General features: G+C 39.4%; 2 protein-coding genes across 6 annotated transcripts; one reads left to right on the top strand and one right to left on the bottom strand.

Annotated features, from left to right (window-relative positions):
* Nucleotides 1-201: 201 nt before the first annotated feature.
* Nucleotides 202-10,074, bottom strand: LOC135487471 (stabilizer of axonemal microtubules 4-like). 2 transcript variants are annotated; one of them, XM_064771152.1, is made up of 11 exons: nt 9,931-10,074; nt 7,077-7,323; nt 6,675-6,828; nt 5,533-5,593; nt 5,182-5,211; nt 3,810-3,991; nt 3,411-3,506; nt 3,089-3,192; nt 2,648-2,818; nt 2,324-2,488; nt 202-1,925 (listed from the first exon to the last, which is right to left on the bottom strand). In XM_064771152.1, exons 2-11 carry the CDS (start codon nt 7,304-7,306, stop codon nt 1,847-1,849), a joined length of 1,272 nt encoding a protein of 423 aa, XP_064627222.1. In that variant the 5' UTR covers nt 7,307-7,323; nt 9,931-10,074; the 3' UTR covers nt 202-1,846. The 2 variants fall into 2 exon arrangements, with proteins under 2 accessions (XP_064627222.1, XP_064627223.1); XM_064771153.1 differs by lacking the exon at nt 5,182-5,211.
* A 69-nt stretch (nt 10,075-10,143) lies between these two features.
* On the top strand, nt 10,144-13,262 carry LOC135488164 (chromatin modification-related protein MEAF6-like). 4 transcript variants are annotated; one of them, XM_064772642.1, is made up of 7 exons: nt 10,144-10,250; nt 10,710-10,825; nt 11,266-11,353; nt 11,696-11,729; nt 12,031-12,265; nt 12,507-12,547; nt 12,840-13,262. In XM_064772642.1, exons 1-7 carry the CDS (start codon nt 10,185-10,187, stop codon nt 12,851-12,853), a joined length of 594 nt encoding a protein of 197 aa, XP_064628712.1. In that variant the 5' UTR covers nt 10,144-10,184; the 3' UTR covers nt 12,854-13,262. The 4 variants fall into 4 exon arrangements, with proteins under 4 accessions (XP_064628712.1, XP_064628711.1, XP_064628710.1 ...); XM_064772641.1 differs by having other exon boundaries at nt 11,248-11,353; nt 12,507-12,537; XM_064772640.1 differs by having other exon boundaries at nt 11,248-11,353.
* The last annotated feature ends 272 nt before the right edge of the window (nt 13,263-13,534 follow it).

Here is a 13,534-nt window from a genome sequence, read left to right as displayed (position 1 = left end):
AGGAAGGCAGGTCAGGCAACCATGCATCTTGTGGAGACAATTTGAGGAGGCCAATGCCAGGAGGAAGCTGTTTCAACTACAGTCGGATGCAACACTGACCTATCGTTAGGTAGCTCTTTGTGAAGTCAAATTTGGGGGGGGGGGGGGGAGGGGCTGCAATCCATTCTCTGAAACAAATTCAGATCAAAATTTGAATACTCATCAATTGGAATTTATTTTCAACCTTTACATGATTCTACTAGAATATTTTTTTACAGTTATATATACATATACCACAAATATACAATACCAGCTACATCAAAAGTAAACAAAATCAATAAAGGTTTTATTAACCTTGTAAATACAAGGTTTTGTGCCCTTGTGAATATGGAAAATTCATTTGAGGCTTATCACAGTTTGGTTGCAGTATAATAAAGACAACAGACTCTAAAATTGAGTTCAGCAGAAGACAGTGTGTTGGACGGATTATACTGTTTGAGAGTTGTAATTAAAACTTGACATGTACAGTAGATGAATAGGTGACGAAATCGAATTTTGGAAGTTAAATGGAAATATGGAGAAACACGAATGGGAAACATGGAGAAAAACTTCCTATTTAACTTGGATGGATACTTGTACGTACTACATGCTGCCGTAGAGCTGTATTCAATGGAATAACAAGAATACATCATAAGATAAGATTCTAAGACTTAAAGCTATAGCACAAATAGCACAAATCAGGAATTTACAGTCAGCAGGTATTCTGGATTACTTGTGATACTTTGCTCTGTTTGATGATAAGCTTGTGTATTTTGAACAGATGTTCATACTCTTTGACTTGAGTAGGCCTAAAGAATTGACACACTTGTTGACATTAATGGAATACAAAAAATCTAGCAATAGCAGCAGGATTTGAGACCCAGATTATCACAGACACAAGGTAAGGAGAGAACACGTCATTTCAACAATTTTTACAAAGCCTTTCCTTTAATGTTGCAAATGAGTGAGCAAAGTGTAATATACAATACAATCCAGGTTAAACAATCAGTAAACTTTACAATCACCTTAAAGCTAGTAATAAATTAATCACAGCAATATCTTCTTGAATCAAAAATTTATTCAAGCAATATTAAATGCCAATATACAGCAGGGTGTTCTCAAATGTCTCCTAACAAAACAAGGTGATGGCTATACACTACAATTGTACAGAATTTGTACAACTGTGCAAGTGAGCACAATTACCCTGTGCAATTGAGCAGGATTTGTACAAGGTCGCTGCCCTGTTCAACTGAGCAGGATTTGTACAAGGTCGCTGCCCTGTTCAACTGAGCAGGATTTGTACAAGGTCGCTGCCCTGTTCAACTGAGCAGGATTTGTACAAGGTCGCTGCCCTGTTCAACTGAGCAGGATTTGTACAAGGTCGCTGCCCTGTTCAACTGAGCAGGATTTGTACCATAACCCAGTACAACTGTCCTGGACTTGCGCAATAACCAAATACTCTGTACAACTGTGCAAGATTTGGACAGATTCTATACTCGCTTTAAAAAAAAGAAGTCTATGAAGGAAAGAAGTATACATCTGCATGTACAATGTGCATTGTGGAATGTTTTCTCTTGGTAGCTTCTTTGCAGATGGACTTGTAGTTCATGAAGCAAAACATGATCACACACCAATCAAAAAATGTCCAATACATTTTCAGATTGCAAACAATGTTACACTGCCAAGGTATTTCAGAATCGTGAACATAAGAACATGTCAAACACTTTCACAGACAAGAGACATATATATTTTGAAATCCCAGCAGATAATGGGTTTCTTGAGATAGCATGGCAACTCATCATATCACAAGGACGACACAGTCTTGTGTCTAACTGGCAGCAACTTCAAATCTGACTTTCTTGTCATGGGTATGATCATCATAAAATGGATCCCTCGCTTTCACACTCCTGCAAAATTAGACAATTTGTGTAAAAACAATTTGATGGTCAATACATTGAAGGTCTTATTTATTGCTCTCCTGGAAAACTTATACATGATGATAATGTACAGCTTGTTATGTCATTATCAGGTAGATTTCTCAAACAACCCTTAGTTTTTCGTTCATCAAAAGAATTCTAACACACTGCGTTTGGCAGAGACTTCCTTGTTAGATCACACATGCCGGATGTATGTAAAGATACAGCAGGGTAACTTATCATTATGCACCCATTCCTGCCATGCACTGACAAGTTTAAGTTACTCCCTTAGAGAGATACCCGAGGCAACTTATGGGAAATTTTTACCCGAAAAGAGACCACACTTCACAGGTGATTCCCTATATATTCTCAGACTTCATTGAACCTACCTCGCTACATAGGACTCGAGTTTTCTGAGAGTTCCGGTTGGATTGACCTCTGGCCCGTAAGAGTGGACATAAGTACTCTTAGTGAAACCATCAGGGAGTTGATTCTGTACGTCACCTCGGCAGTGGCCTTCCCGATCAGTACTAAAGGGTGTCTTGTCATAAAACCTGTAAAGAAGAACCACTGTTGGGGTCAAAACAAAACACTTTGACTCAAAGAAGTAACTCTCCAGCTCAGAAATGAAAACACCACAAGTGTCAGGTAGTTTATCTAATTAGTCTTGACCAGTATTACATGAAACTCTCATATAGTTTGACACCACATACCTTGTATGATAATGAGTGATGAATCGATTCGGGTTGTCACTAGTCTGGACGAATATGTCATTATTTTCACAATAACCAGAAGGTTCTTTTGTCCCCACACTTGTTCGTGCCAGCCGATCAGCCTCAGATCCATCTGGTCTTTGTTGACCTTTGAAGTAGTTCTTTGCCACACTGTAAAGAGGGAAGAAAATTTAAGTTATCAAGATTTTGGACAGCAGAAAATATAAAGTTTGTCTCAATCACTGAGAATTCAAATTGGTTGATATGTGAAGCCAGTTGCTTAGACTGAAGACGGACTTTTTCTTGGTGTAATTCAGAAGACAAGTGCAGCGCTTCATAATTGAGACTGGCAAAATCTCCAATGAATCATGACAAGTCCATACTATTACCACATTCAGTACCTGAGTATCACGAGAAACAAGTCAGTAGGCTTATACACACCTCGAATGATTGTTGGGATTGGTGGCGTTCATGTATTCAGCAGGATCTGTCTTCTTCATCTTGCTCAGGCGGTCACCAGGTATCTGATCAGCTTTATCGTAGGGCTGCAAGAATACGTCATGAATTTTCATGAGGCTTGTCACAGTACATCAAAACTTTAAACATCACTCACTGTCATTCTGGTCGGTTTATACTCTAATGATTAAATTCCAATTTCGAGAACTGATATCTATCCTATCTAATCCTCAGTCCAACTAACTTGACAAATCTCCTCAGCCAAACAAACATTCCTCAAATGGTTCCATTAATCTAGCTTACTCACTTTTCGCGTTACATAGATGGGCTCAGCATTAGTACCTCGAGTAAAACCAGTATTATGTTCAGAGGGGTCAGCAATACATGGCAGAGGTTCATTTCCCTGAAACGACAAAAGAAAACCAACCTTATTCTGAAGCAATCAATCCGAACAGAACACAAAAAATACAGCAATCGAGTCGTAGCAATGGCCGATATTTTTTGCAGGTGCCCGCGATGACCACCACAAACATGAGATTTTTGTTACATGCACTATAGTCATCATGATTACAGGTCACAATGACAAAAATCCCTCATTTACAGGGCGCTTTAGTAACTGCAGCAAGGGCTGCATAAAGGGCTGTATTGTATACAACAAAATGGGATCAAAACTAGCAAAATGTTCAGAGCAATTTACCAAACTTACAAGGGGATAGCCATATCTTTGAAAGTCAGTTTTCATTATGCTCCTGCCAGTGGGTCGGCGTGTCAAATAGCCAGGTATATCACCCTTGTGTGGTTGCCCAGGCTGGAACGTCACTGGCTCATCATTAGCATGTGTAAATCCGGTGTTTTCGTTTGGACCAACAGTTTTTCTCGAAATGTCCACTGAAAATTCGAAAGGAAAATTTCTTAACTTTGACAATTTTCTTGATTTTTCTGTCACAGACCATTTACCATGTAAAACAAGAGCAGTTTCATCTAATCAGCATCTATGCACACTTGGGAGAGGATTAGTACACATAAGAAAGATGTCAAGAATGAATAATAAATCAAGCTGCTCACTCAAGGGTTTCCACAGCAAAAGACAATTAAGGAGAATGTCACCACTCGACCAATCGCAAGATTGACTGAGACGGTGCTGGTATAGTCTTTTCAAGAACTGAACATGTGGGAGTGGAACGGATTAGTCCCCATGAAATAGTCAAACTGCATGTATGTAATGATACATGTACATACAGGTGATGCCAGCATATCTACAGCTGGCCAGAAAATGGTACCAGATAATGTCTACAAGGTGGACCTACATTGTACTTTTGGGTGACATGGAAAGAACATTTAATCTACTGACAGATGAGACAGAAACTAAGAATGAACAGGGAATCTATAGACCACAACTTTACTGTTATAATCTAATAGATGTAGATCAGCAGAGTATCTCTTGTCACCTGCCAGTGAAAGATTTAAACCCTATGCTGTTCATCAGAGCTGTCAAGACATCTATCAAGATATCTCACATAACAAACATGTAGAAAGAGCTGGACAAAGATGACAAAGTCTAAAGAACTACTATTTGGAAGAACGATAGAACCAGGGAACGGATATCGAAGAACAGTTACACATAATTGGACAAAGAATACAGGTCTAAAGAACTACTTTTCACGGATTGACAGAGCTGCCGGTGAACGAACATAAAAGAACAGTTAAACTACACATGAAACAGTAAAAGTTGGAAAATCGTCATTTCTCATTTAAAATTGAACACTTAGTCAGGAAACATCAACGCCTAATTTCAGTATTAATTCTTAATACAAAGCCAAAATACAGAGGTTATTTTTTCTTTGGCATATTGAAACCAAGTCCAAAGAAGAGAATCATTGGAAATCATTGACACGTACACATGCCAATTGGAACAAGGTTTTTGAAATCGAAAACTTGTTCCACAAAGTATCAGTTTGTCATTTATCACTATGGTCAATGAAAAGTTTGTTACGATCATAAAAATTACATGAGAAAACAATGAACATTTAAAGTATTAGGTGCAGGGAACATTAGCCTTGAGGTTAGTAATGACTTACTGTGAAGACTTGGCCCTGCTGATAAACAGTCTATGCACAAGAATATGATACAGTGTAAGTAGGTATTTATACGTTTCATAATTTGAATCCTCATGCATGTCGATGCCTCACGGTGCCCAAGCGAATGATTATATCAAGTACTCGTTAGCTGAGGTGCCATGTGCTGGTTATTAGGAAAACTTAACTGGAAACACTGTCCATTCTCCTGGAAATTTAGTTGTGCATCATTAAATGGTGCATCTAAGATCATGATAATGTCACTGTCAACATTTCTGTTCAACTGACAGGCCAATGCCAGGGGTATTGTTTTAGGGTGTTTATGATTGAAAAATGAATTAGGTACAGACTTACTTCGTTCACTAGGGAAACCTCTAAACTTCGTAGCCGTCTCTGTGGTCATAGATGCTGGTCCCTGAAATAATCAAATGCAAAATGTCAACACATTAAGAAATTGCATTAATAAGTATTCAACAATGTTTATCTTCCAGTATTTATCCCTTTAGTTTTTCACCACGCAACACAGATTCAAGAGATCTCCACTTGCTTTGCTACACCTCCAGCTTTATGCTTTCAGTCACATCAACACCTTTAGCTTTAGTCACACTATCACCATCAGATTCTTATAATATGAAATCACTAGGTTATCAAGTTTGGTTTACAGCACACGCAACAGACGACAGTTTTTTTTCCTAAGATCTCTTCATATGACGTTACAATTCATGAAAGTTCATCAGAAAAACAGAAACAAAGCTAAAAACTCCTTTCAATTATAGTCACAAGTAAAGTGTAATCTAGTGCTAAGAAAGCATGGGAACATACAGCACTTTTATTTCCCCGGTTTGGACCAGACTTTTTGGGTCCAGTTGTTTTTGCTTGCATGACATCACCGTACTTACATAACCACCATTTTCAGCTTCAACAGGATCATGACCCTTGAGCGTGTGTAGTAATGGCTGACCCCGTGGAAGAATATTAGCGGGGGCAGTAGCAGCCCTTCTATCTATAAATACACTATTGACCTTGATAAAGAAAGCAAGCGATGGAGTAAAGTAAGCAGCATGTCTTGTTGCATTATCTGAGAATCATGATGCCAAGACTAACAAATTAGATATAAGTTCAAACCAAGTAAGCAGGAAAGGTTGTGCTCTAATCTAAATGCAGGGTCCGCATGAAATCAACACATGGCTGGAAGCATTGACGGTTAAGTGATTGGACTATGTCAAAATCAAAACAGCTCACTAAAGCAATGGAGCAGAGGCATCATATATTTAAGCAAGGAGGAAAAGAAAAGCTTTCAGTAATAATCCCTTGATCATTGTGAATTCAATTGACTTTCACAAGGATTAGGTCTGCTTGAATAACTAAAGTCATTGATAAGAGCTACTATCAATCTTCTATGTTTGATTCTACACTATACTAGCATAAGCAGTGACAGAAAAAAAGGAGGTACTACAAAACAAGCAATTCTACTCATCAAATTATAGTATTCATACCTCCTTTGAAGACGGATTTGTTATGGGCTTCTCACGAACAAACCCACTCCCTACTTGATGAACACTGCACGGCAGTGGATCAGTACCATTTGATCCAACAGAAGGGCGGAAATCTCTTTGAGTTACAGTCATGTAGTTACTACCAACAATTTTCCTGAAATGACAATGACGAAATAAATGATGGAATTCACTTTTATCACGCTTCTATCAGCAGGACTTCACTACTAGTGTCAATATGGTGTCAACAGTCAACCACCACATTACTTCATAGAGGCGATGAGAAATACTTCATACCTAAAGACTTAAAAATCTAACTGTACTTCTATAGAGAACAATATCAGAATGCAATACCTCACCAGCCCCATTCAAACTTTTTCTGGTATCCTAGTGTCCTCTACTTACCCCATTACAGGATTATCCAACTGATCCAATCGCTCACTGTAATATACGCCAGGACGGAAATTGGCTAGATATCCTGTTCCAACATGACGAGCACTTCTGGGCTGAAACTTAGGCCAATTACTTCCGTATGTTGTGCTATTTTGTGTACAATAGAATTTCATAATGTTTGTGTCCGCTCCATTGCTTTTCTGGACATGGCGATTGGGTGGTCCATACGGAAGTTTCCCCATTTTGGCAGCCCTTTACCCTAAAAAAACAACCAATTTTTAAAAAATAATTCATCAGACATCATTCAATCTTTCCACAGGATGAGATGTGCCTGTCCTTCCTGTGTCTGACAGTCAAATGACAGACACTGAGTATGTGAATTGTTATATTATGACTCTCGTGATTTTTGTGGCTGTGACATTGTGAGATTGTTGATTGTTTCATGTGTGCTAACAGTGTACAATGGTGAACCGGAAGCATAAAAATCACCCGCCTACATTCCCACCCTCACCGAAAAGCAGTGTGATATCAGTCAGGATTCAGTCAGGTTGCAGTGTTACCTCACATTTTTATGGCAGTGTTGAAATCAGTGGAAAGCAGTCATAGGGAGTGTTTTTCAGTCACGCAATACCAAAGCATACAGTTATACAGCAATCAAAAATAGAGGGTAGGGAGTCATAAGCAGTGGTAAGACAGTCAAAATCAGTGGTAAGGCAGTCAAAAGCAGTGCTCATTTAAATATTTAGGCTGACTGATTTCCACTGCTTTTGACACTGAAAATGACTCCCCACTATGCATCATGCACAGGGCTGGCAGTGGGGTTCAGTGTTAATTTAAATATTTCGCAGCACACTGAATCCACACTGAAACACCACTGATTTTGACTGCCATTTCCAAAACCTCTTGGAGGGAGCAGTCATTTTCAGTGTTAATATGAATAATTTATTTAATGGCATGCAGGCACGGATGCCGAGAAACGAGGTTTGGGGGACGTGACCCCCCTGTGCTGATGACAACCAAAGAAATTGTTCGAAAAAGCAAAAACTTCTAGCGAACTGTTACTTTTGCTGTCCTATTTTAGACGGTGTGTTTGCGTCCAATATGGCAGTGATGACGTCATCTGCACAAATAGAGGACATCGCCATTGTATGATGACGTGACACAGTAAAAAGATGACAAATTCACGTCCTTGACCTACGTCATTGCAAACTTTGTCATAATGACAGTGGTCAGATGGGGTTACTAGACGATGGGGTTACTTGAAACGACACATGGCACATAGCTACTGTCAGTGATGTCAGGGATTGAAGCTAGATCAAATTGACTTCCAAATAAAGTAACTGCACGCAGCCTGTAGAATAATGATCTACTGATTGATGTGTATTGAGCTCCCATGCAGATAATTTGCAGTGTATGCATACATTACAATTAACACCTATAGGGCCTACAGTAGATGCATGAAGATACATGCAGATATCTTGCAGTGTATGCATGCATTACAACACCTATAGGGCCTATACAGCCTTCTTGATTTGCTGAAAATACAACTTCAGTGTCTGTCGAGATTACCCTTTTTGCATTCATTTGGCTCCTTATGTGTTCCAATTCAAACTGACTAAAACTCCCCTCTTCTCATATTGAAATTCGGGTAAATATCGAGAAATATGAAGAGGTACCATGATTTCTTGAATGTTTGACTATCAAATTCAAACTTACGAGCTTCCTGTCTCAGGTTGCATTATGGGTGATATTTAACACTGAATTTGACTGCAATTACCACTGCTTTACACTGCCATCAAGTCTTAATCTCACCAGTCATAAAGCAGTGGTTTTCAGTCATGTTGAAAATGCCACGGGTTTCGATCAGAGTTGGAGAAGTGGAAATCAGTGGTCTTTCAGTCATAGGCAGTGTTTTTGAAATACGTCGTTCATAATGATATGCAAGTGGCAGTGCTTTGCAGTGGTCTTTCAGTCAAAATCAGTGGTTTTAAAACATTAAGAAAAAATGATATGCCTAAGACAGTCATATGCAGTGGGGGTTTCAGTCAAAAGCAGTGTGATGCAGTCCTTTTCAGTGCACTGCCTTTCGGTGAGGGCAGTACCGTCGGCGACGTAACCAGGCAGTGTGCCGTGTGGCAGAGACACAGTACTGACACCACTGCCCGCACTGGCAGCCACTGAGGAGAGTGACAGTGAGTCACTGACAGTGTCAGTACCATGACAGTGTGGATGTGGACGGTCGTGGATGTGGTGTTGACAGTGTCAGTGACAGGTACGGACACGTCAGTGGTCACTCACAGACACAGCCTCACACTCACAGACAGTGACAGTGTCACAGGCCAGGGTCACAGACTAGCTGTCACTAGGGCTGGCTAGTCTACTCTAGTGTCAGTCACATTTTCACTGTCCATTGTCATGTCATTCATCTCATTGTGACACTGACAGTGCAGTGACAGGGTCAGGGGGTGTCGTATGGCGAGGCCAAGACTAGCTGGGCTAAACTTTAGAATCCCCGATCGGAAATGACGTAGTTTGATCGCATTCAACTATAAATCCATTGAACAGTGGTGCTTGGTTAGTCAACCGATGACCTTTTTTTGGGGTGTGATCGGGGATTGTAAACTCGTTCCACTAGCTGTTATAGAGAAGGGATTGGACCTACACATGTACATGTACTGGAGGAAGATGGTGCAGGTAGGTCATGCCATATGCATGATGTGTGCATTGACTGAGTGTATGTCATATGCGTTGAACATGTGAAACTACTGTCAACAAGCCCAGTGTCCAACCTTTGCAAACATTTCCAAGCTAAAGATCAAGGCCTAAGCAAACAGCAAATACGAAGACAACTAAGTCAATAACCTACCAACAAAAATCCAATATGTAGAATATAATCTGTGTGGTCTTCTTTGATCTGTAGCAAATATTTGATCGAGGGATGACCTGCCTGCCTTCGAAGATTTACACGTCGTCCGTGGCAACCAGACCGACTACGCATTATCTGATGACACATCAGATAATGCGTACATTTTAGTATTGCCGTCTATCGGAAAAATATATAACGAAGCATGAAAGCTACAGTTTTCGCTCTCAACCGTCGCCTCACACCTAAAATTCAAAATGGCATCACTAACAGATACCCGCACAGAATTGGCTGAATTAGTGAAGCGACGAGCAGAGATCGCTGTAAGAACGATATTATATGATACACCAGTTTCTCAACTTCTTATTGAACGCATTAAATGTTATAAAGGCCCTTGTATTGTTGTATGCGACGGACTTTTTTGTCGGATTTCTTCCCACAATTTTCATTTTTTCCGCGATTTGTTTGGCCGTCGATTCGTATTTTACTTTGCACGTCATGCATGTCATGTCAATATTATTCTGAGCACTTTTCTACTCACTGTCAAACCATTTTATATAACGAGCGATCATCATACTGATTATGCTTAGGCCCTACGCCTATGGTAGGTCTAAGGTTAAACTCATTTTCTTCGAAAAGGTTTAACGCCCGTACCGGTATCCCTCGGCCTCAGTGCCAGTAAGTCAAGATTTCACCTTCCTCATTCCTGTTCACTGATCTGTGACATCCAGTGATCTATCTGTCATAGCCAGTGTATTCAACCTTGAATGTTTACTTTGCAGGACACATTGGCAAATCTTGAAAGACAGATTTATGCATTTGAAGGCAGCTACTTAGAAGACACGCAGCAATATGGCAACATTATAAGAGGCTGGGACAGGTACCTTACAAACACTAAGTAAGTCTAGTGAGTTCAACACTTTGGCAAATTGGCAAACTCTCGAGTCAAATTTTGATATGTATGATAACAACGTACTGATCAAATCGAATTGATCCCACTATTTAATTATGGTGGAGAGATGCTTGAATATTGTCTGTGTGATTGTGCTGAATCGTCTTATGTTTCCCAGCATTCCACACTTCATATTAGACCAAAACATCTGGTGATTTACTTTGTCTATGTATACGCGTAATCGCAAGTCTGCAAAGTTCTTGAACTTCATAACTAGGATGGATTATGGTTTATGTTTACTTTTCACAGCCTGATACACTAACTGAAAGTCTAGTACACAAAAAGGCAGCAGGCCTAGTTGCCAAAGAAGTTGTTTGCATTGAAGTTAGTTACAGACATTTGCAAGAGTAACTAATTTCCGAATATAGAAACTTTCTTGATTTCAGAAACACCAACAGCAAACAAGACAAAAGAAACAGAAAGTTCAAAGATGCTGACAGATTATTTTCTAAATCATCTGTTACATCTGCGGCAGTAAGTATTGGGTTGGATGTTGAGCTCGATAGTCGTATAAACAGCTCTTACAAGAAGTCTTTGTCAGTATATATGATGGACATTCATTTAGGAGACTCTATCACTTGTCACTGTACTGCCTTACCCTTGCGTCTGCTCTCTTATTCTGTTGGCCAAGTTATACAAGATGATCAAGGGTTACTTTACTTTAGGATACCAAATACAGATATGATCAAAAACGTTTAACTGAAAAGAGTTGCAAGAAGACAGATACAGACACTACATGTATCGGATACTATTATTTGATACTGTTATCATCTTTAGGCTGAGTATGAGACTAATTTACACTTATTCTTCTTCCAGGCTGTGAGCGGCGTTTTAGAACTAATTGAAAAACGTAAGTACTATGCTGTATACATCTTCCCAAACTGAGTCCAAGATGTCTGGTTGTTTATTAGGTTTTATAAACTTAAGAATTTCTACTTGTCCACAAAAGGGCAACTACATACTACTGAGGTAACTCGTCGGTCTGATAACTTGATTGTCTGGGACAAGTGGAGAAAAAACGAACCCTGAAATTTTCTTGATTCCCCAAGTTGTGTGAACAGTGTGTAGATTTACAATACATACAAACATTTATTAGGCTGATTCATTATTTATTTGTTGAAGTACTATCAGGGGATTTGTCTTTGTTTCAGGGGAACCTCCTAGTCCGACTGAAAACTTGTCGCCTGGAACTCCACAAAATGGCCAGAATGGTACATCACAGAGCCAGAATCAAGCACCGGGCCAACCAGGCAATCACCACAGTAATAACGGCAATAGCAGCAGCAGCACGACCAGCAGTAATCATATTCCAATGAATAATTCCTCAGGAAAGGTGCAGAAAAGTTCAGCCAAACATAAGAAGAGTAAAAATAGGAATAGGCACAGGTAGGACGATTATGATAGTGCATGTGATATTGATTGTGGAGTTGTAAATACAAGACTTGGTGAAGATGAAAAATAAAAAACCTTGGCTGTGCAAAGCTGACAAACAATGTGTTTATGTTGTCTTTGCTGACAGGTGACAACCATCTCTAAATAATAGAACATCTCCAGTGATTTAGTTTTTGAATCAGTCCATGTAATGAATTCATTTTTTCGTGTTTTTGACAATCATCTTTCTTTCTAGGGTTGAAGTCAAACTGAAGAAGGGGAAAGACGTAAGTAAAGGTGATTATCGTTTTATGTCGTTCTGTTCTTATACTTGTAGCTAGAAAAGTCCTGGTAGTTTCAGTCAGCATGAAAATATTGAAAGTCATACCTGCATGATGCATGATGGATGGATCAGCTTTCGTTTATATTTCTGTTATAAAAATATTAGCACATCAGTTCGATTCGAAGTGGAAAACTAAAAGTGACCTTCAGATCAAAGTTTGATGCTGAATCTGCCTACAATTAGATTTATTCACTGTTTGACTATGGCCAGTTGTCTCTTGTTTATCATTTTCCGTTATTTTTGCAGGACTTCTGAGGTAGAATCTTGGATGGAATTCACCACTTTCAGTTACGTAATATGTTACGAGGATTATTCGGAGATGGCGCATTGCAGGAGAAGGAATCTTTCGTTGATAGACTGGTCAGACAAACTCAGCCGTATTCGCCTGTGTGAGCATCGGTGGGTACTGATCAGATTCAAGGCTCCATTGGAAACTCTTCAGTTGGAAAACAGTGCATTGTGCAACATGACAATTTTGTAGCATCCATATGTTATGACGATTGTGTCAAATATCTTCTATGTTTTGTTGACATATTCATGTGTATCATGTAAACTCTCAGTCTGGATGCATAAAACTCATTCAAAAATGCATGGCATGTGTATGCAATTATGCTTCTAGGACATGTATGATATTGTACAGTTGATTGTATGAAATAAATATAATTTCGTTGTAAATACAATTTGTACTGTGTTATGCAATTTTTGCCAGTCTTCTTGTGACTGATTGGAATAAATAGAAAGCTAAAGGGGACATTTTATCTGTTTAGCCTCCTGTATTATGTAGATATGTAGGTGACCTCTTCCCAACTTGACCAAGCTGGGGACTACACCATCAGGTTGGAACAGACCGAAGAGGTACTCTGAATCTAATCAAGTAAATGACAATGTCACAATCACCTTTGTGATTGAGACTTCTACCCACCCTCAACCAGGACTGCATC

Source organism: Lineus longissimus, chromosome 5 (genome assembly GCF_910592395.1).
Source record: "Lineus longissimus chromosome 5, tnLinLong1.2, whole genome shotgun sequence".
Taxonomy (NCBI): Eukaryota; Metazoa; Nemertea; class Pilidiophora; order Heteronemertea; family Lineidae; genus Lineus; species Lineus longissimus.
The sequence above is the reverse complement of the archived record's forward strand: the minus strand, read 5'-3'. Positions and strand labels throughout refer to the sequence as shown.

What these genes read in the sequence shown, in the direction of transcription:
- LOC135488164 (XM_064772640.1), top strand. Translation starts at nt 10,185, where the DNA reads ATGGCATCACTAACAGATACCCGCACAGAATTGGCTGAATTAGTGAAG. An exon ending in CATCTGTTACATCTGCGGCA is followed by an intron (nt 11,354 to 11,695) that starts GTAAGTATTGGG and finishes TTCTTCTTCCAG; the next exon opens with GCTGTGAGCGGCGTTTTAGA. An exon ending in AAAAATAGGAATAGGCACAG is followed by an intron (nt 12,266 to 12,506) that starts GTAGGACGATTA and finishes CTTTCTTTCTAG; the next exon opens with GGTTGAAGTCAAACTGAAGA.
- LOC135487471 (XM_064771152.1), bottom strand. Translation starts at nt 7,306, where the DNA reads ATGGGGAAACTTCCGTATGGACCACCCAATCGCCATGTCCAGAAAAGC. An exon ending in CCATCTATGTAACGCGAAAA is followed by an intron (nt 3,193 to 3,410) that starts GTGAGTAAGCTA and finishes GTATTCTTGCAG; the next exon opens with CCCTACGATAAAGCTGATCA. An exon ending in CTCGAGTCCTATGTAGCGAG is followed by an intron (nt 1,926 to 2,323) that starts GTAGGTTCAATG and finishes CTAATTTTGCAG; the next exon opens with GAGTGTGAAAGCGAGGGATC.